At 54.7% G+C, this 21,998-nt stretch overlaps 3 protein-coding genes across 5 annotated transcripts; 2 read left to right on the top strand and 1 right to left on the bottom strand.

Moving 5' to 3' along the window:
• The first annotated feature begins 2,425 nt into the window (after positions 1-2,425).
• Positions 2,426-14,217, top strand: DNTTIP1 (deoxynucleotidyltransferase terminal interacting protein 1). Of its 3 annotated transcripts, none has more exons than XM_039498920.1 (13): positions 2,426-2,743; positions 3,096-3,166; positions 4,344-4,440; positions 5,325-5,423; positions 9,055-9,123; positions 9,666-9,722; positions 10,030-10,091; positions 11,303-11,348; positions 11,884-11,942; positions 12,193-12,253; positions 12,700-12,771; positions 13,318-13,373; positions 13,736-14,217. In XM_039498920.1, exons 2-13 carry the CDS (start codon positions 3,111-3,113, stop codon positions 13,872-13,874), a joined length of 873 nt encoding a protein of 290 aa, XP_039354854.1. In that variant the 5' UTR covers positions 2,426-2,743; positions 3,096-3,110; the 3' UTR covers positions 13,875-14,217. The 3 variants fall into 3 exon arrangements, with proteins under 3 accessions (XP_039354854.1, XP_039354855.1, XP_039354853.1); XM_039498921.1 differs by lacking the exon at positions 2,426-2,743 and adding an exon at positions 2,764-2,792; XM_039498919.1 differs by lacking the exon at positions 2,426-2,743 and adding an exon at positions 2,769-2,885.
• Positions 14,218-15,237: 1,020 nt separating this feature from the next.
• On the top strand, positions 15,238-19,207 carry UBE2C (ubiquitin conjugating enzyme E2 C). The gene is made up of 6 exons (XM_039498587.1): positions 15,238-15,404; positions 15,935-15,962; positions 16,133-16,219; positions 16,338-16,542; positions 18,527-18,586; positions 18,981-19,207. The coding sequence occupies exons 1-6, from the start codon at positions 15,307-15,309 to the stop codon at positions 19,037-19,039; spliced, it is 537 nt and encodes a 178-aa protein (XP_039354521.1). The 5' UTR covers positions 15,238-15,306; the 3' UTR covers positions 19,040-19,207.
• Positions 19,208-19,489: 282 nt separating this feature from the next.
• LOC120380660 (regulator of G-protein signaling 9-binding protein-like) lies at positions 19,490-21,265 on the bottom strand. Its single transcript, XM_039498586.1, has 2 exons — positions 21,025-21,265; positions 19,490-20,295 (listed from the first exon to the last, which is right to left on the bottom strand). Exons 1-2 carry the CDS (start codon positions 21,263-21,265, stop codon positions 19,781-19,783), a joined length of 756 nt encoding a protein of 251 aa, XP_039354520.1. The 3' UTR covers positions 19,490-19,780.
• Between the last annotated feature and the right edge of the window lie 733 nt (positions 21,266-21,998).

The raw sequence follows: 21,998 nt of genomic DNA on the forward strand, positions 1-21,998 counted from the left end.
GGAACTGGGGTTATTTAGTCTGCAGAAGAGAAGAGTGAGGGAGGATTTGATAGCAGCCTTCAGCTACCTGAAGGGGGGTTCCAAAGAGGATGGAGCTCGGCTGTTCTCAGTGGTGGCAGATGACAGAACAAGAAGCAATGGTCTCAAGTTGCAGTAGGAGAGGTCCAGATTGGATATTAGGATACACTCTTTCACTAGGAGGGTGGTGAAGCACTGGAATGGGTTACCTAGGGAGGTGGTGGAATCTCCTTCCTTAGAGGTTTTTAAGGCCCAGCTTGACAAAGCCCTGGCTGGGATGATTTAGTTGGAGATTGGTCCTGCTTTGAGCAGGGGATTGGACTAGATGACCTCCTGAGGTCTCTAATATTCTATTATTCTAAATCCCAGCATAACATATGGATTGGTAACTGGTTAAAAGATAGGAAACAAAGGGTAGGAATCAATGGTGAGTTTTCAGAATGGAGAGAAGTAAATAGTGGTGTCCCCAGGGGTCTGTACTGGGTCCAGTCCTATTCAACATATTCATAAATGATCTGGAAAAGGGGGTAAACAGAGAGGTGGCAAAATTTGCAGATGATACAAAACTACTCAAGATAGTTAAGTCCCAAGCAGACTGCAAAGAGTTACAAAGGGATCTTTGTAAGAGTTACAAAGTGATCAGTTACAAAACTGGGTGACTGGGCAACAAAATGGCAGATGAAATTTAGTGTTGATAAATGCAAAGTAATGCACATTGGAAAAATAATCCCAACTATACATATAAAATGATGGGATCTAAATTAGCTATTACCACTCAAGAAAGAGATCTTAGAGTCATTGTGAATAGTTCTCTGAAAACATCCACTCAATGTGCAGCGGCAACCAAAAAAGCAAACAGAATGCTGGGAATCATTAAAAAGAATAGGAGTACTTGTGACATTTTACAGACTAACAAATGTATTTCAGCATAAGCTTTTGTGGGCTACAGCCCACTTTATTGGCTGCATAGAATGGAACATACACCTCTACCTCGATATAACGCGGTCCTTGGGAGCCAAAAAATCTTACCGTCTTATAGATGAAACCATGTTATATTGAACTTGCTTTGATCCACCAAAGTGCGCAGCCCCGCCCCCAGAGCACTGCTTTACCGTGTTATATCCAAATTTGTGTTATATCAGGTGGCATTATATCGAGGTAGCGGTGTATAAGAAGAGTGTGTGTACATATATATATATATATATATACACACACACACACACACATACAGAGAAGATGCCATACCAGCTCTAAGAGGCTAATTAATTAAAATGACCTGTTATCAGCAGGAAAACAACTTTTGTAGTGATAATCAAGATGGTCAATTACAGGCAGTTGACAAGAGTGTAGGACTAGTTATCATAAGAAAATAGATTCAATTCGTGTAATGACTCAGCCATTCCCAATCTCTATTCAAGCCAGAGTTAATGGTATCTAATTTGCAAATCAATTCAAGCTCAGCAGTTTCTCCTTGGAGTCTGTTTTTGAAGTCTTTGTTGCAAAATTGCCACCTTCAGGTCTGTTACTGAGTGGCCAGAGAGGTTGAAGTGTTCTCCTACTGGTTTTTGAGTGTTATGATTCCTGATGTCAGATTTGTGTCCGTTTATTCTTTTACATAGAGACTGTCCGGTTTGGCCAATGTACATGGCAGAGGGGCATTGCTGGCACATGATGGCATATATCTAAGGTGACCATTTTTTTCAAATTTAAAACCAGGACATTTAAAATTAATAAAACTAAAACTAGGATAAATTAATAAAATTGATTTAGGCTGGTTTATCAAGGATTGATTTGATGTACTCAATCTTTTGATAAATTAATAATTTTTGATTTTGTAGTCCTAAACTGTACTGGTTACATCTCACGACTAACCAGACCAATGTTCAAAAAACCAGTACTGTACTGGTAAAACCAGTACGTATGGTCACTTTACATATATCACATTAGTAGATGTGTAGGTGAATGAGCCCCTGATGGTGTGGCTGATGTGATTAGGGGTAATTAAGAAAGGGATAGATAATAAGCCAGAAAATATCATGTTGCCTCTATATAAATCCATGGTACAACCACATCTTGAATACTGCGTGCAGATGTGGTTGCCCCATCTCAAAAAAGAGATAATGGAATTGGAAAAAGTTCAGAAAGGGACAACACAAATGATCAGGGGTGTGGAACTGCTGCCATATGAGGAGAGATTAATAAGACTGGGACTTTTCAGCTTGGAAAAGAGACGACTAAGGGGGGAAATGACAGAGGTCTATAAAATCATGACAGGTGTGGAGACGGTAACTAAGGAAGTGTTATTTACTCCTCCTCCTAACACAGGAACTAGGGGCCACCCAATGACATGAACAGGCCGCAGGTTGAAAACGAACGAGAGGCCGCGTGTCTGCAGTCAGCCGGCGGGACTCCCTGCCGGAGGAGGCTGTGGAGGCCAAGCCCAGGACAGGGTTAGACCAGGCCGCTCCATGGCCCCTAACCGGGATGGTGGCCCTGGCCTGTTAGCCGGAAGCTGGGAACGGGAGACTCACGGACTGTCCTGACCGGGGGTCTATGGGCCTCCCCAGCCGGACTCCCCGCCCCGCGCCTGGCGGCGGCTTGGCCTGTCCGCGGGCCGGGCGGGGGTGGGGGCTGCCCAGAGCCCCTCACCACTGACTAGGACTCAGCCCCCCCCCCCCCAAGATGGCGGCCCGGTTGCCATAGCAGCCCGTCGCGCTTCCTACTGGTGAGTGCGTCGCAGAGGTGATGACGTCAGGGCAGTCCCGCTGCTTCCGGTGCGGCGGGTCGGGATGGGGGCCGCCCGGGATCCCGAGCAGCAGCCGGGGCCGCCGGGGGCAGGGGGCCCGGAGGAGGGGGACGGGCAGCTGGTGAGCCCGGGGCGAGCGGGCGGGGCGGAGCCCGGGGCAGTGACAGGAGGGGGGGGGCGCCGGGCGGCCCCCGCTCTCGGGGCGGCCTGTAGGGTTCGCCCGACAGCCCAGAGCCGCCTCCCCCCCCCCGCCGGGGCCCTGAGGTGGGCGGGGGCGGGGCCCCTCTCCGGGCACACTCGCCACAACCCCCCTCTGCTCCTCCCCCTGCAGAGCCCCTGGAACATCATGATCAAGCACCGCCAGGTGCAGCGGCGGGGTCGGCGCTCGCAGATGACAACAAGGTACGAGCTGCCCCCGGAGCTCGCCGGGCTGGGAGCGACAGCAGGTGCCCAGCCTTGCTCATCCAGACACCGGGCACTCCTGGGAGGCGGCGGCTGCTGCTGCTGCGGGGGACGCCGTGGGCTCCCTGAAGGGTCTCGCTGCATCGCGAGCTGTGCAGGCACTCAGGGATTATCTTGTCTCAGGCAGTTAGAAAGAACCTCCTCTGACACCCACCAGACCCGCCAAACAATAGGATTAAACCCAAGCAAATGGGGTTTCATACCAGGAAGAAGCAACATTGTCTAGAGGACTGAGCAAAGGCACAGTGTGTAGGAACTCAGAAATTCTAATCCTGGCTCTGCCATTAACTCCCTGTGCGGTGCTGAGCAAGGCATTTTGCTGATCTCAGTCTTGGTTTCTCTGGCGGTAAAATGGGGCTCTTTACCCAGGGAAGTAATGTGTATGAAGTTCTTTGAAGACTGAAATGCTCTACAATTGCTAAGTGGTGGTGGTCACTGTGAGATGTCCCAAAGTCTAGTGGTAGCACAGGTCACTGGCTCAGCAGCCTGTTCAATCCTGGTGAATTGGAGATTCAAAAGAACATAAGAATGGTCACATTGGGTCAAACCAATGGTCCATCTAGTCCAGTATCCTGGCTTCCAACAGTGGCCGATGCCAAGTACCCCAGAGGGAATGAACAGAGAGATTATCAAGTGATCCATCCCCGTCATCCAATTCCAGCTTCTGGCAGTCGGAGGTTTAGGGGCATCCAGAGCGTGAAGTTGGGTCCCTGACCATCTTGGCTAATAGTCACAGATAGACTTGTTCTCCAGGATCTTATCTAGTTCTTCTTTGAGCCCAGTTATACTTTTACATCACTTGCAAACCACACTCCCCTCTAGCTGATGCTTCAAGCAATGATGAATTCAGAGGGGTGTTGTATCCAGCACCTCTTTTCTGTTGGGAGACCTAGGTTTGGAGTCAGCAGGTAATTCTGCTGCTAGGTTTGGAGTGGAAATAAGCTTGCAGCCTGTGTTGCTAGAGTTGTGTCCTTTGTAGAGCTCTGTAAACTCTGGTGGACATCCACATGGGGGAGAACATTTGGGACAGCATTGTAGAGTGGGATTCTGGGCCATGGGGATTTTCTGAGCACTGTGTGGCAGTAAGGGTGGGTGGAGTAATTTATCTCGTGTTCAGCTTTACAGATCCTGCCGTCTCCATGGATTTGCTGCGAGCTGTTCTGCAGCCTAGTATCAATGAGGAGATCCAGATTGTCTTCAATAAATACATGAAGGTAAAAGCTCACTAGGAAAGGGAAATCTCTTGGGTGGACATCAGCCTTCTACCTCCAGCCTGTGCTATTAGGCACTGACCCTGTGAAACCCCAGCCCTGTCACCCTTTACATACACACACAACCTTGTGAACTGGATAAGAAGGGCAGGTGAGGGCTGCTCAGTCTAACCCTGAAAGGGTCACACTCAGAGGGCTCCCAGTCCCTTCTGGAGGAGTCGAAATGCACACAGTTAAGATGAAACTTTAAAAATGAGTTCTGCTGGACAACAGCGAGTGACCAGAGAGCCTGGAGTCTGCTCCCAAGGGGCATGGAACTTCCTAATGGGATTGCATCCCGTGTGCTCAGTGCTGACCCTGATGACCATGCGGTATTTGGTTGTTGTGACACAGTAGGGACTGTCTGCATGGGGGATGGGAGAGCAGAGGGTGACTTTAGGTGAGGGACAGGACCTGAGACAGGGGAGTCAACACCTTTGCCCGGGAAGCTGGACAAAGGAAGAGAGCCTGCTGGAGAGGTTTTTAGTTTCAGTTTGGGGCTGGCTGGGAACCCCAAGTCCGGGGTCTAAGATCCTTGCCCCCCAGAGGGACCTGACTGAGGGGTCCTGGTTGTACCTACAAGCCCTGCTTGGGACTGTGTTCCTGTTGTCTAATAAACCTTCTGTTTTACTGGCTGGCTGAGAGTCATGGTGAATTGCAGGAAGTGGGGGTTGCAGGGCCCGGACTCCGCCACACTCCGTGACACTTGTAGCATGAGCAGAGGTGTAGCATGAGCAGCCCCTGACTTTGTCTGCGCAGATGAGAGCCTAGTCCAAGGAGGCAGCCCCCTGTGAAAAGAGGTTAGAGCAGCTAGAGTCATTCTAACCGTCTCTTGGGCCCCTTTCCAGTTTTTCCAGAAGGCAGCAGTTAACGTGAGAGAGAACGTCGGGGAGGAGGTGGACCCAGAGCAGCTCATCCAGGAAACATGTCGGAGCTGCCTAGAACAGGTAGGGATGTGCTATTGCCACACGCAGCTGGGGTCACCGCCCTCTGGGAGTAGCCTTGTAAGAAAGAACCCAGGGATGGAAATATCTGCCCCACAATCTCCTGAGGATACAGAGCATCGCAGGCTGGGTGCCCAAAACCTCACAGTACAAAATGTCCTTGCTAACATGCCTTTGTATCTAGGTCAGTGATACTCAGACTGCGGCTCACCAGCCACCAGTGGCTCCTTAATGTGTCTCCTGCGGCTCTTTGCATTACATGACGTGTGTGATTTAATTATTAACCAATCAGGGTGCTTTGACTGTGTTATTAAGAGTTGTAGTTAATAAAATAATGGGTCAGTCATTTTGCTCCGAGAATTATACAGTAAATGAAACAATGAATTCACATTCCTGTGGCTCTTTTGGGTAACATTGATCGCTAATTTGGCTCCCGAACCCCTGAGGTCTGAGGGAGAGCTGGTTGTATGGATCAGCCAGCAGAGGGCTCTGGTGGAAGGAACGACATGCTCTCCTCCAGCTCATGCACACTGGGGTGATGTTGGCCTCTAAAGCATGACCCGGATGAGGAGCCAGGGGTATGGAGCCAGCTCCTCTCCCACCCCTTTCCCTAGTTCTGTCCAAGTCTGGTTGATGCAAAGCCAACCAACAAGGAATTTCAGAGATGAGTCTAGGCCCCCAGCAGCGCCGGGATGATCCCATCACCGCTGTAACCCAGTCAGCCTCACAGCAGCCGTGCCTGGCCAGGGGGTTGGGACCTTCCCTGTCACGTCCCAACCGTGACACTGTTCTCCAGGCCTGGGGCACCTGAAGGTCAGACTATTGCCGGGTGCTCTGCATGGGGCTGCCCCTTACAGTCAGCCAGAGTCTGGCGCTGGTGCAGAACGCGGCACTCGCGTCCTGAGCAGGGCACTTCTCTGGGAGCACATGGCCCCATGCGCCGGGATCGGCACTGGCTACCCATTGGTCTCTGCAGCCCTAAATCGCCTGGGACTGGCCTTACTCAGGGATCAACACCTCTCTCCCTGGGCCAGGCCTCCACTGCCTGTGTTGGAGAGGCACTCAAATTGGATCCCTTAGTTATAGAACAGAGCTGGCAGGGCACTGTTTGTGAGGGCCCCAGGATTCTGGAACTTGCTGTCCCTGGTCTGAAATACCCAAATGTGGTGGCCTTGGAGGCACAGTGCCCAGTCCTCTGTTTTGATGCAGGTTTGGAGGGGCTGAGATTTTGCGGCTCAGAATGAGGAAGTGGCGGGGAGGAGCCCATTGTGTAGGTGGCTAACTGGCTGAGTTCCTATCTGCAAAATTATTGCAATGCTGCTGGGGTTTGGTTAATACTAATTATCTGTTGGGGCACCTCCATTCCAGGAGAGGAGTGTGTCTGATCTTAAATTTGAAGTAAATAAATCTTAATTGGATTTCACAAATTTCTGCTCATTAATAGAGAGGAGCTACAGACTCCCAGGGAATGATCAGCTTTGCCTTTCCTCAGCCAGAGTTTGCACCCTAGAGAGTTGGAGAGCACTTACTAACATGTTACATCAGAACGGGCATGCTATGCGGGGCAACAGAAGCCACTCTCTGCACTGAAGCATACCTTAATCTTCTGAGGGCTCTGAAGTGAGGGCTCGATTTTATTGTACCCTCCTTTAAATCATGCCAAACAGTGTGGACTTATGGAAAATAGATCTTGTGACACTAACTTGGTATTTTTTTATGAGGTTACAAGTGTGGTTGATAAAGGGAATAGTAAAAAAAACCCGAGGAGTCCTTGTGGCCCCTTAGAGACTAACGTGTCTTATATGTACTACTGTGGCCGAAGGGCATTTGACTTTGTCCTGTACATTTAGAATGCTACAAAATGAACATGGTACACATGAACTGGATTCCAAAGGGGTACCTGACACTCTCTAATGTAAACAGGCACTCATCATCAAGCAGGTGTGCTTTTAGTGGGGTCCCGCAGGGATTAGTTCTTGGCCCCACGCTGTTTAATGTTATCAATGACCTGAACGAAAACCTAAAATCATTATTGATAGAGTCTGCAGATGACACAAAAATAGGGGAGTGGTAACTAATGAAAAGGGCAGGTCACTGATAGAGCGGTCTGGATCACTTGTTAAGTTGGGTGCAAGCAAACCATATGCATGTAATATGGTTCAGTGTAAACCTATAAATCCAGGAATAAAGAATGTGGGCCATGCTTACAGAGTGGGGGACTCTAGCCTGGGAAGCAGTGACTCTGAAAAAGACTTGGGAGCCTGTGTGGATAATGAGCTGAACACAAGCTCCCAGTGTGATGCTGTGGCCAAGAGGATGAATGTAATCCTTGGATGAATAAAGAGGGGGAAATCAAGTAAAGCGGTTACATTAACTCTGTTTTTGGTACTGGTTCAGCCGCTACTGTGGCCAGTTCTGATGTCCACACGTCAGGAAGGATGTTGGAGATGGGGGATCTGAGGTGAACTATGGGAATGATTAAGGGATTGGAAAACCTGTCTTTAAGGAGCTCAATTTATTGGCTGTGCTCCCCTAAACAGCCAGGTGTGGCCTGGCCCAGGACCTCTGCCCCATCTACACCCCCCTGTTCCCTGACTGTCCCCCGCCGCCCCATCCAACCCCTCCTCTCATTCCTGACTGCCCCTCCCTGGGACCCCTGCCCCATCCAACCACCCCTTCTCCCTGACCGCCCCCGGAACCCCTGCCCCTGACTGCCCCCTGCTGCCCCATCCAACCCCCCTCCTTCCTGACTACCCCCCAGAACCCCTGCACCCATCCAAACCCCCTCGTTCCTCACCCTCTGACCTCCCCGACCCCTATCCACACCCCTGCCGCCTTACCACCACCCCCAAACTCCCCTGCCCTCTATCCAACCCCACCTGCTCCCTGCCCCTTTACCATGCTGCCTGGTGGCTGGCGGTGCTACAGCTGTGCCACCTGGCAGGAGCCAGCCACTCCACCGTGCAGCACAGAGCACCAGGGCAGGCCGCAGCTCTGCAGCTGCGCTGCCCCAGGAGCTTGCAACCCCGCTACCCAGAGCATTGCACCAGCGACGCGGCACGCTGAGGCTGCGGGGGTGGTGCCAGGAGCTCAGGGGCCGGGCAGGAGGGTCCCGCAGACCATAGTTTGCCCACCTCTGGTCTAGCAGATGAAAGTCTAACACAATCCAACAGCTGGAAGTTGAAGCGAGACAAATTCAGACTGGAAATAGGGTGCAGATTATTAAAATGAGAGTAATTAACTATTGTGACAATATACCAAGGGACATGGTGGATTCTCCATCACTGGACATTTTTAAATCATACGTGTATGTTTTTCTGGAAGATCTGCTCCAGTTCAAACAAGAATTAATTCAGGGAAGTTCTCTGACCTGTGTTATTCGGGGGGTCGGGGCAGTGTCAAACTAGATGATCAGCTGGGTCCCTTCTGGCCTTTGTGACTCTGCGTTCATGTTAATCCAGTGATCTGAGCCAGGTACGCCACATGTAAAAGTTATTATAGGAATCAAATCCATCTGTGAATGCCTCTTGGGGGCAGAACCTGTCCCACATCTAGCCTCCTTCCTTGTCCTCCTGGGGCCCCTGAAGTACAGCAGCTTCCTGGAGGCAGATAACCCTTCCCTCTCTCCCCACAGGCCAAGCTGCTGTTCTCTGATGGCAAGAAGGTGATACCCAGACTGATCCATGAGCAGCCAGTGCCAAAGGTAGAGCTGCTATCACAGAGGGCTGTACTTCAGGGACCTGGGCTGGGAGTCTGGGGTTGGGCTTCTAATTGCTTTTTCTCTAGCAGTGGCTTGGCAGAAGGTAGGAGAGGCCCATAGCAGTATTCGATTCTTACCTGCTGATAGTGATGATCAAGAAATGGAACCAGAACCTGTAATGGGGGTGGAGCAGGGATCTCCTAGCCAGTCTGTCCTTTGTAAAGCCACCTGGCTGCAGAGGAGACCTCTGTGTAAGTGGATTTCTGGCCTCTCTGTCAGTCCTTCTGATGAGGAAATGGAATTGAGGAGAGTGAAGGCTGGGAGAGGAGAGGACTTGGACAGAGCAGTGAGGGGCCCAGGCCTGGTCTCTGCCTTGGGCAGGTACAACCCCATGTGCCCATCTCTAAGGATCAGGATGGGGTGGTTCCACCTGCTTGCGTGGCACGCATTTCTAGGTGCAGTAGAGAAGATAGTAGTTGTCTGGGTGGCTAGAGACTGGGGAGGGAGAAGGGCTGTGTTCATCCCAACGCTAATTTCTTTGCCAGCGTGCCCGGCAGATGGAAGAGGAATCGAGTCGGCGAGGAAGCCCTGTTCCCAAAAAGGTAAGGACCATGCAAGGACTCCACCCCGACACACTGCCTCATGGGGAAGCTTGGCCCTCATTTCTTATGCAGGCCTCACTGGCTGCTCCCTCCCTATTGCTGAGAGAGGGTTAAGAAGGGGGCAGCCCCCAGGGCAGCCTGTGGCCCCCACTCTGCTCAGCAATGCTGGCTCCTTTTGCTCTGTCTCAGCATTTCTTATAGCTGCGCTTAACAGTTTCATCATGTGGTTGGGAGAGCTGCCTTCCCAGCAGGGAATGCACGTGTGCTTCTCAGGTGAGTGAGCAAATGAGGGATTTCTCTCTTGCAGAGGAAGGGGCGACCTCCAGGACAGAGCCTGCTGAATGATCGTGGAGCCTCAGGTGTGGCCACGTAAGTGTGGCGATAAGTGGGGAGACACAAGGCTGGCTGAGGAAGGGTAGGGCAGCCCAGCTATCTTTCTCCTGGTGTATCTCACACAAATGGATTGCCAAGTGGGCAAGATGCTTTCAGCTGAGGTTGACTCATCCTCTCTCTGAGTCCAAGCCCTTCAGGGAGGCAGTTCCAAACACGAGAGCTGCAGGGCACAAGGTTCTTGGCTGTGGTGAGATTGCCCATATGGGCAAACAGGAGGCTCAGGTGAGGGGAGTGAAGAGACACGTGGTTGTCTGGAGCCTGGCCACGAAGGGGTTTAAATGCAAGCTCAAACAAGCGAATGAGGAACCTGTAGATGGGAGTGCTAGGGCCCCACTCCCTGCCAGTGAGAAGGCAGCATAGTGCATATGCTGGAGACAGGAGGGCAGGGACTCAGAAGCCATTGAGAAGGAAATTGCAGTAACAGAGTTGACGAAGATCTGCTGAGAAGATGGAGATCTGCATAGAATGTGGGCCAAGTCAAGGCAGCTGCACACAGGGGCAGTGAATCGCGCAGGTGACAATGGCAGATTTGCAGCAATGGGGGATGTAGAGGAAAACTCATGGCCAAGCTTGGCATTCAGGGTAGGGCCTCTGGAGGGAAATGGAAGGTCTGAGTCAAGAAGGAAAAGGAGTGTCAGGAGCTCAACTTGGGGGTTCCTCCTGGCCAAGAGAAGCATTTCTGTGTGTGAGACCACAGCTTTTCTTCAGCTAAATGAGCCTGGTCAGTGAGGCTGGGGGGAGGGTCACGGAAGGGCCTGAAATGTGTAGCTGAGTATTGTCAGGTAAGGTTCAAGGCAGGGATCAGAGGACCCAGGGGCGATACAAGAGAGCAGAGGGCCCTGAGTCTTGTGGGACTCTGGAGAGGAGAGGGGTTGATGCGGAAGAGGATCCAGCACCAGCGAAATGGGTGTGTGGGGGCGGAGGGAGATTCAGGGGTGCTCTGTCTGTCTGGAGAGGGGGAGGGGATGTATATCCCAATCAGGAGAGCAGAATCATTTTAGGCTGTAGGCAGCTTGGATTAGTAAAATCTAGTAGGGCTGGCAAGATGACCAGCCCTCCCGACAGGGTCTGCTCCTGGCAGGCCCTTTCCTAGTGCTTTTTATCCAGTGTTGATTTCAGTTCTTCTGTGGCTTCTTGGCATGAGCCCGCTGGGAATTCAGGCCTATTATGTGTTCTTTCCCCATCAGGTGGAAGCTCAAATCTTGTGAGCCAGTGCGCCGGGAGGGACCAAAGGTACAGTGTGCAGCTGGCTGTCCTTTCACTGGGCTTGGCTCAGCTCAGTGCTCCATGCAGCCTCCCTTCTCCCCATTGCCTCTGGCAGTGATCATCCTGCCACCTACAGGAACAGAGGCTGATTCCAGGCCAGGCTTTACCCAGCTCTGCCACCTCCCTGCAATGACAAAGAGGGGAGAGCAGTGGGCTGGGTGGAGGCCCTCGTCTCCTGCCTCCATACCCACAGCCTGTGAGCACTCCCCAGTGCAGCCCAGCAGCTTGGAGGACGTAGACTCCTCCTGGCTATGGATGATCTGTCCCAGGGCAGCACGTTCCGCTGGGAAGGGCAGAGAAACTCCACTGCCTGTTCGATCAGTCAGGGTATGAGGTATATTTTCCCCTCCATGGAGCCCACGAGCCTGCAGCTTGTCAGCCCCACCAGAGCCAGTGGGGCCCCTGCAGGAGTTTGCCACAGAAATCTGAGGCTCAAAGTGGGGGTGCTGGATCTGGATCTTCTGGGTTTCTAATCCCTGCCCCTTTCCCAATCGCTCTGTAGTGGGATCCAGCCCGGCTGACTGAGTCCACAACCTTTGTGCTGGGATCTCGAGCAAACAAGTAAGGAATGGCCCTGTGGGGTGCTGGTTCTGTGCCCTGTGGTTCTGGGTGAGGGGAAGAAGGGGGCAGCGGCACTGTCTCTGGGGCTGGAGCCCATGGTGCTCCTCTGACTAGTTAAATATCTCTGCTCTCTGAAGCAGAGTGGGAAGGGCACGGGCTCTGGGGACAGAAGGAAGCCTCCATACATCACACTTCAGCTGCCCCTGTGCACAGGCCTAACCCCCCTTCCCCCACCATGTTCCTGTTTCAGGGCTCTCGGAATGGGAGGAACCAGAGGGCGACTCTACATCAAACATCCCCATCTCTTTAAGGTCAGAAATGTCAGCACAACGCTTCCTTTTTTGGGGTTTGCTCAGGACTTGCTTGTGTGGGGGTGGGGAATATATACTTGTGCTTGTATGTTCTATCCCCTCTCACACCCTGACGTTGCTTGTCGTCTCTTGGGGCAGGGACTCGAGTACATTGTGGATGTTACCTCACAATAGATTTAAATTGTATTAAAACTAATGTCATACACTAGACTTGCTTCCTGTGGGGTGATGAATTTGCTTGGCCCAAGAGGCTCTGCTTTGAGGAGTAAGCAGCATGGGGCTGAGTCCTTATTCATAGGAAGATCTCTTACTGGGAGACATGGGGTTACCCCCTGGGTTTCCACAGAGAAGGACTGGGCCTGGGCTCTGTCTCCACACCCAGAAGTTGCCCCATGATGGTGATGGTATGTTGCTTGTGGTGTTCTCACCTTGCTGCTCTGTTGCAGTATGCGGCTGATCCTCAAGACAAGCACTGGCTGGCAGAACAGCAGCACATGAGGGCCACAGGGGGCAAGATGGTGAGTGTGGCCAGGCCTGGCTCCTGCCACAGCTTGGGATCTTGATGGGGACTGAGAGAGAATCATAAAGTAAACTGGTTCAGAATTAGTGTGCAAATAAGCAGAACCCAGTGCAGTAAGCAACAGGGATTCCAGGGGCCTGGGTTTGTTGATGGGCTCGTCCATACCGCAGCCCCTTTCAGAGCACCCTCTGGCAGGCCACTCTTTGCACCTCGTCACTTGGGGTTGAGATTTGGCAGCTGTTGCTTCAGCCTAGGAAATCACCAGCTTTGATGTGACTGTTATGATGATGAGGGTTTGTAAGAGTGAGCAAGGTGGAACCGTGAAATGCAGAAAACCACTTCCCCTGGACTCTCAGGAGCAATTCTGCTCACACCTGACCTGGTTTCTTTGAGGTATTGGGGGAGGGGTGCTATTTACAGAGCTAGCGCCACTACTTCATGCCGGCAGATCTCATTTCTCAGTAGCCAAGTGGAAAATCTTGTTAGCCTGTGTATGTTCAACCAGAATGGCTCGTAACCATCTCTTGTTTCCCAATTGCTGCAGGCCTACCTCCTCATAGAGGAGGATATTCAGGATCTGGCTGCCAGTGATGATTACAGGTGAGGCAAGCTGTGCTGAAACCTCTGCCCTTATAAAACAAGAAATGACTGGGGGAGGGGATGGGGGGCGGAGTCATGTCCACAGGGCACAAGAGAGTGAGCAAGGTCCTGCCTAGTACTGTGCACTACCAGATGATCTCGGCACGATCTTGTGCCCAGCACCCACGAGTGGGATGAGACTTCTCAGCACCCAGTGTGTGCCCACCATGCTGCACTCTCCTGAAAATCAGACTTCTCATGGGAACCCTGCTCTCTGGAAAATCTTACCTCAGTAGTGGGTGCTGAGCTTTCCTGAAACTGTGACCAGACAGTGTCTGTGTCCCTCCCCACATGCTCACTCCTATCTCCCACTTGCTCGCCAGGGGCTCTCTTGATTTGAAGCTGGAGGAACTAAAACCTTTTATCCCACCGGCATGGATGACTGAAAAGATGCAGAAATATATGGAGACACTTCGCCATGAAGGGGACCCACAGCCTCCAGAGGGAACCCATGAGACATAAGAACCCTCACCCTCCCTGCCAAGCGGCGCCCAGTCACAACATGGACTCTCACGGGAGTTTCCCTATCTTTCCTTCCTTTGTGTTCCACTGGACATGTTGGGGCTTGTGCTTTTGTTGGCCCAGGTACCAGAATGCTGCCCACAGGGAAAAGCAGTGCAGCAGCTGTGATGAAACCTCCTGAGAGCCGTTTGGGCCATTCCCCTTAGTCGGTGGTGGCTGGCAGTAAGCAAAGTCACTGGCTGCTTCCTGCTTCTCTTCAGAGCTGCACTTTTCTATTTGTGTGAACTTCCTGTTTCAGATCCTCTGTGTACAAACAGATTTGTAATAAATGCTGCTGCCAGAACCTGCTGTGCCCATGCAAAGGTAGTTACTGTGGGGGGAAATAGCTGTAGTGGGAAAGAGGGATATGGAGCTGTTCCTTATGCAGAGCTAATGGGGGAAGGAGTGAGAGTTTCTCCCACTTCTTGGGGCCTGTGATTTTATAGACAGAAGTGATGACTTACCCAGCACCCCATCTGCACGTTGCTCCACAGAGCCAAGCGGGGTGAAGTTATGTCTTTTGCTGGAGGGGAGGGAGACAAGCTTTCAGCTACACCCAGCTCTCCTGCAAGTCCCTGCTAGGGTGACCATAGGTCCTGATTTTGGGGGTTTTCTTATATAAGCTTCTATTACCCCCTACCTCGATTTTTCACATTTGCTGTCTGGTCACCCTAGTCCCTGCCCAGGCAGCGTGGGGGGATCTCTGCCTCAAGGAGCTTGCTACCGAATAGAGAACTCAAGGGCGCAATGGGAAAACAAGCTGCTTGTGCTGCAGCATCTGGGCTCCCTGGCCCACAGCAGGTGGTGTTCTCCTTGTTACACGGGTGTGTTCCCTGGGGCTGGGCTAGCTGCACGGGGCGGAGGCGGCTGGGGGTGCAAAGGCCTGTGCAGCTGCCTAGGCCGGGTGGCGCAGACCCACTCTGCAAGGCGGAGCCCTGGGCTGGCCTGACCCTCTCCCAGCAGCTGGGCCCCTCCGCCCTGGTCCCCAGGTAGGGTGACCGGCGGGCCTGGTTTTATAGGGACAGTCCCAACATTTGGGGCTTTTTCTTACATAGGCTCCTGTTACCCCCCCCGGATCTTTCACACTTGCTGCCTGGTCACCATATCCTTAGGCTGGGGCTGCCCCCCAGCTGGAATTGCTGGTTACTGGCCCTTTAAGGGCCCTGCCCCGCCCTCTCGGCCAATTCCGGGTAATTGACGCTCCACCGGGCCAATCCTGAGGTCGATGGAGCCGGAGGCCGGTTGCCTGGGTGCCCCCGTCCCCGTCGAGTCGCGATTGGTTGAATCGAAACAAAACGGGCTGCTGATTGGCTGAGGGGGCGGAGGTCCGTTTCAAACGCCGGAGCGGGAGCGAGCGGCCGCGGGAGCGCGGGCGGGGCCAAGTAGCGCTGCTATGGCCTCGCAGAACGCGGACCCCGCGGCTCGCCCCAGCGCCGCCCGCAAGGGGGCCGAGCCCGGCGGCAGCGCGGCCCGCGGCTCCGTGGGGAAGCGGTGAGCGGGCGGGTCCGGTCGGGGCGGGGCTGCGGGGATCCGGCCGGGGAAGTGGCGGGCGGGTCCGGTCGGTCGGTCCGGTCGGGGCGGGGCTGGTCTGTCCGGGGGCGGGCGGCCGGGGCCGGTCTGTCGGGCCGGGGGCGGGGGCCGGTCGGTCGGGCCGGGGCGGGGCCGGTCGGTCGGGCTGGTCTGTCCGGGGGGCGGGCGGCCGGGGCCGGTCGGTCTGTCCGGGGAGCTGCCGGGGGCGGGCTGCCGGGGGCGGGGCCGGGCTGTCCGGCCGGCGGGCGGGCGGGGCGGGGCCGGTCTGTCCGGCGGGCGGGCGGCCGGGGCCGGTCGGTCTGTCCGGGGGAGCTGCGGGCGGGGCCGGTCTGTCGGGCCGGGGGGCGGGGCCGGTCGGTCGGGCTGGTCTGTCCGGGGGGCGGGCGGCCGGGGCCGGTCGGTCTGTCCGGGGGGACGGGCCGGGGGGCCGGTCGGTCTGTCCGGGGAGCTGCGGGCGCGCCCCGCTGACCCTGTCCCCTCTGTCCCCGCAGGCTGCAGCAGGAGCTGATGGCGCTGATGGTGAGTGGGTGGCGCTGGGGCTGCCCCGGGGGCCCTCGCTGCGGCTGGGCCGGGGCGGGTCTCGGCCGCTCCCGCGGGGCAGGTTGGCCCCAGGCCCGGCCTGGGGGGTGCGGCGGAGGGTGGGGCCGGGGCGCTCGCTGGCTCCTAACCCGTGTCCCGTCCCTGCGCAGATGGCCGGCGACAAAGGCATCTCCGCCTTCCCCGAGTCCGACAATCTCTTCCGGTGGATCGGGACCATCGATGGCGCCGCTGGGACGGTGAGCGAGGGGCCGAGGGGGCAGCTCCGGGGTGTGCAGTGGGGCCCCGGGTGTCGGCACGGAGGGGCCTGGGTCCCTCAGGCTAACTCGCTACTTCCTCCCTCCCTGCCCGCCCCAGGTGTACGAGGAGCTGAGGTATAAGCTTTCCCTGGAGTTCCCCGACGGGTATCCCTACAATGCCCCCACCGTCAAGTTCCTCACCCCCTGCTACCACCCCAACGTGGACACGCAGGGCAACATCTGCCTGGACATCCTCAAGGACAAGTGGTCTGCGCTCTACGACGTCCGGACGATCCTGCTGTCCATTCAGAGCCTGCTGGGAGGTGAGGCTGCCTCACCTGGGGATCGCCCCAGGGTGTCCTGCGGCTCTGAGTCCCTGGGCAGCCTCCTCTCGCTCCCCTTACTTGCCCAAAGCATGTTCTTGTCCCCGAGTGGCCCATCACGCTGACCAGTATTGAGTGTGTCATCATTTCCTTGTGCACCCCCGTCTCTTGTCTCATCTGATACTGGGACCGTCACGTTGGCTCCCTGGGGCAGGGACTGCGCTTTTGTTAGGTTTGTACAAGGCCTGGTGTGATTGCGGCTTTGTCCGAACCGGGGTTCCTAGGTGCTACCATGATACAAATAGAAAGATAGCTACAGGGGACAGCGAGCAGGCTGGGGTGTGAGCCGGGGAGGAGAGGGCATCATGTGGGGAGCATGTGACCAGGTGCTAAACAACCAGTGGGGCCACTGGATGATGGAAATGCCAAAGGAGCACTCAAGGAGATGAGGATGTTGCAGAGAAACTAAATTAATTCTTTGCATCAGTTTTCATGGCTGAGGATGTGAGGGAGATTCCAAAACCTGAGCCATTCTTTTTAGGTGATAGATCTGAGGAACTGTCCCAGATTGAGGTGTCATTAGAGGAGGTTTTGGAACAAATTGATAAATTAAATAGTAATAAGTCACCAGGACCAAATGGTATTCATCCAAGAGTTCTGAAGGAACTCAAATGTGAAATTGCAGAACTACTAACTAGTCTGTAACCTATCATTTAAATCAGCTTCTGTACCAGATGACTAGCAGAGAGCTAATATGACACCAATTTTTTAAAAGGGTTCCAGAGGTGATCCCGGCAATTACAGGCCTGTAAGCCTGACTTTGGTACCGGGCAAACTGGTTGAAACTATAGTAAAGAACAATATTTATTGTCAGACATAGATGAACATAATTTGTTGAGGAAGAGTCAACATGGTTTTAGAAAAGGGAAATCATGCCTCACCAATCTACTAGAATTCTTTGAGGGGGTCAACAAGCATGTGGACCAAGGGGATCCAGTGGATATAGTGTACTTAAATGTTCAGAAAGCCTTTGACAAGGTCCCTCACCAAAGGTTCTTATGCAAAGTAAGCTGCCACGGGATAAGAGGGAAGATCCTCTCATGGATTGGTAACTGGTTAAAAGATAGGAAACAAAGGGTAGGAATAAATGGTCAGTTTTCAGAATGGAGAGAGGTAAATAGTGATGTCCCCCAGGGGTCTGTACTGGGCCCAGTCCTATTCAACATATTCATAAATGATCTGGAAAAAGGGGTAAACAGAAAGGTGGCAAAATTTGTAGATGATACAAAACTGCTCAACATAGTTAAAACACAGGCAGACTGCGAAGAGCTACAAAAGGATCTCTCAAAACTGGGTAACAAAATGGCAGATGAAGTTTAATGTTGATAAATGCAAAGTAATGCACATTGGAAAACATAATCCTAACTATACATAGAAAATGATGGGGTCTAAATTAGCTGCTATCACTCAAAGAGATCTTGGCATCATTATGGATTGTTCTCTGAAAACATCCACTCAATGTGCAGCGGCAGTCAAAAACGCAAACGGAATGCTGGGAATGATTAAGAAAGGGATAGATAATAGGACAGAAAATATCATGTTGCCTCTATATAAATCCATGGTACAACCACACCTTGAATACTGTGTGCAGATATTGTTGCCCCATCTCAAAAAGATGTATTGGAATTGGAAAAGGTTCATAGAAGGGCAATAGAAATGATTAGGGGTATGGAAGGGTTTCCATATGAGGAGAGATTAATAAGACTGGGACTTTCCAGCTTGGAAAAGAGATGGCTAAAGGGAGACCTGATTGAGGTCTATAAAATCATGACTGATGTAGATAAGGAAGTGTTCTTCTCATAACACAAGAACTAGGGGTCACCAAATGAAATTAATAGGCAGCAATGTGTTGCTGTGTAAGAAACACAGGCAGCCTCCTCTATCCTCACACTGACCCCCTCCCCTCGCATCTCCCAATCCTCAGAGCCGAACATTGAGAGCCCCCTGAACACACATGCGGCCGAACTCTGGAAGAACCAAGCAGGTGAGTGTCTTGCGTCGGGGTCCATTAGGCACCATGGCTCTGGGTTACTCCTGGCTGAGCTGCCTACAGGCCCAGCACAGGATTACAGCTGCCCTCCAGTGCCTGGGCATAGAGGAGGACAGCTGCCTTCAGACCTGTTTGGGTGACAATCACCCTCCCCAGGGATGGTACCTGATGGGGGGCCTGGGACTTGGCCACTCACTCGGCCTGGCTTCATTGCTGAGCTCTGGCCCAGGAGAGGAGGGTGTCTTCCTTCCTAGCCTGTCACACGGTGACCCTCTCGCCAGCTGCAGGAGCCACAATAGCCTGAGTGGAGAGAGCCCAGGGTGGACCGGACCCCCTGTGGTCCTCTGCGGAGTCTGCCCCCTCCAACAGCTCTCCCCTCCTTCCCCAGCCTTCAAGAAACACCTGCAGGAAACATACGCAAAGCAGGTGAAGAACCAGGAGACCTGATGCCTGTCCAAGCTGCAGCTCTTTGTCTGTCTGTCCGTCCCTGTCTGCTCTCTGGAACTGTCCTCTGACTGCTCTGTACAGGACTCTGTATCATACGCTGTTTTTAAATTAATTCTGCAGGTGGAACCCACGGTTACTATATAAATAAACTCTCGTTTTTTAACTTTGGTTTTGCACAGATCATAGTACTTGCATTTGGCTGGCCAGGCTGCCATGGACACTTTGAACCAAGAGGGCCTGGCCCTGCCTTGAGGCAGCTCTCAGCTGCTGATCTCCTGCCACCTGGGGCTAGTCACCCCAGCAGATGGGGATTCCAAGCACAGATCTCAGGCACCTCCATCACCACCACTGCTGTGGGTGTGGAAATGGTTCCCTGGGGCAGGGGCACTTTGCAGGCTCTACAGGGAACGAACGCAAGTGGGAGAACAATGGCGTTTATTAATCCCCCAGCAGTGTCCTCTGCCATGACTCCCTCCAGTGCTGGGGGGCTCTTCACCACCCTTCCCATGGCCTGCAGTGCTCCCCCACCTTGCCACCGCTGTCCTATGTGCTCACTGAGCTGACTGCCCTGCTGGCAGGGGAGCCCTCAGCCAACCTGTTCCTACCCCAAGCCAGAGCACCTCTTCCTGGTTCTCCCGCTGGGCTCCATGTGCTCAATGAAACTTGCCTTTCTGGGCTGCTGTGGCTGAGGGTCCCTCTTCTGGGGCAAGCAAAGTCCTGCCCCTTTGCATGGGGGGCTGGTCATGACAATGTGCAGCAGAGTGCGGGCCAGCCCTGACGCTGCCTGCAGCACCCTGGGCCACCTGCCTCCTCTGCAGCCTGTCTCTCGCTGCACGACCCCTCTGCCTCAAAGGCCAAGCTGCTTTCAGCCCCGGCCTCTTCTGTGGCCTCCACTGTCCAGACAGGGACATTGACTCTGGTCTCCATCTCCAGCAGCATGGTCCCCACATGCTCAATCTGCTCCTCCAGGCCCGGGGCAGCACCCAGCTGCTCTGTGCTCCTGGCGCCCTTGCAGCTTGCCCTCCTCCAGGGCTTGTGCCCTCCATCTGTGGCCTTCCCGGTGACTCCAGTGCTCAGCAGCTGCACCCCCCGCCCCTGCAGGGGGAAGAGTTGGCAGAGATGATGGGCCCTGTGCAGGTCTTGGTGGAAGAGCTCCAGAGCTGACAGGGACAACACCCACAGCCTCTCCAGCTCCTGCCGCTCCTCTGGTCTGGTCAGGGGCTGCCTGAGCCCGGCTAGGAGCATGTTCTGCAGGCCTGCAGGGAGACATGCATTCCGTGTTACCATCCCTGGGAGGGAAGCTAGCAGAGCACAGCACCGGATGGGCTCGGGTGGAAGGTAGCAGTGAGCCAGCTGAGAATATCCTGAGGGCCAGCCGTGTGCTTGTCCAGCGGCCTTGCCCAAGACGGCCACGTGGCGTGTTCTCACCCAGGGCTGTGGTCCCATGCACACCCTCGCAGGTGCAGAACTCTGCCCCCAGCTGCCAGGTCTAATGGGGCGAGGGGCAGGGGGAGGAGATTAAACAACCTCCCCATGGCCCACAGAGGGATGAGCCCTGGATCAATGCCCCACCTGAGCTCAAGGAGCTCCCTTACCTGGCAATGGGAGCTGGCTGTTACTCTCCAGGGGGACAAGGACGCAAGCATTAGCTCTCAAACTGCCCATGCCTGCTGCTAGTGACAGTCCTGGCTCTGGGGCAGAAGATCCAGGACAAGAGGGAGGCGGGCCTGGGGAGCAGAGGAAAGCAGGAGCTGGGTGGTCTGTGCGCTCTGCTAGACCAGCCCAAGCTGTGTGAGCGCTGTAGCCCCAGGCCTGTGCAGGGAGCACCCAGGGGCTGGGCTGGAGGCTGCTCTGCCCTTCAGCTGGGAGCATTGGCCGTGGGGCAGCCACAGGCGGGGCAGCATGGCATCTCCCCCCCGGCCCCCCATTGCCCTGCTCCTGGCAGGCAGTCACCAGGCGATAACGGGCTGGGCTCAGTTCCTTACCCTTGCTGAGCTCGTGCGCCTCCTTGCTCCGCTCCTGCAGCTCCTCCCGCAGCCGGGGCGAGTCAGCCGTGCCCCCCAGCTGCAGCGCCAGCTGTCTGTGCCACACAATGACTTTGCTCAGGGAGGTGTGGGCGGCTGCACACTCCCTCCTCACCTCCCCCATGTTGTGGGAGTCGGGCACGTGGGACATCTGCCAGGGCAGGGACCCTGCTGCTGGGTGTTCCCTCTCCAGCGCCTGCATGCAGCCCAGCCAGGACCTGCTCCACCAGGGCCTCAGCTGTGCGTGGCTTGCCCCCGTGCCTGCTGGTGGATGGGGACACAGCACCAGCCAGTGGGCTGGGCTGCACCGCAGGCTGGTGCTGGGGCCTGCTGTCGACGTGGGGTCCTCCACACCTGGCTGTGGCCGGGGGGCTGTGCCCCAAAGGCCTCTCTCAGCCACTTGGGGCCTCGTGCAGGCTGGGCCTGCTGGTGTCCGTGATGCAGGCCCCCTCGTGTCAGCTCCAGCTGTTCTCCCAGTGGGAGGGCGGCCTGTGCCGAAGCTGTCGGCACTCTGGAGGAGCCGGACTCTCCACACGCCAGCACCGGTCCTGTCACCGCAATGCTATGCAGTTCCCTCGGTGGGAACAGCCTGAGCCGGCGCTGCCAGGCCTGCAAACTCCGGCTGTCGGCCCCGCCACAGCCTGCTCCCTCGCTCCCCTCTCCGTGCTGGAGTCTCCTCTGGCCGGGCCAGGCTGAGCCTGAGGCAGATTGTTAGGGGCGGGCTCTGGGGTCCCCGGGGAGCTGCGGCAGGTCTAGGCAGGCAGCCGAGAGCCGCCACTGGGCATGGCGCTGCCTTGCTGTTTTCCATGGGTGGGTTTAACCCAGGAGGCCCGGGAGGGGGGAGTCCTGGCCTGGGGGGCTCCCAAAGTTGCATCTTTTCCTAGCTGGGAATGTCTCGGGCTGCTGGGGCCTGTGCTTGTGGCTCCAGGCTCCCT

The sequence above is a fragment of the Mauremys reevesii genome, linkage group 13, assembly GCF_016161935.1.
Source record: "Mauremys reevesii isolate NIE-2019 linkage group 13, ASM1616193v1, whole genome shotgun sequence".
NCBI lineage: Eukaryota > Metazoa > Chordata > Testudines > Geoemydidae > Mauremys > Mauremys reevesii.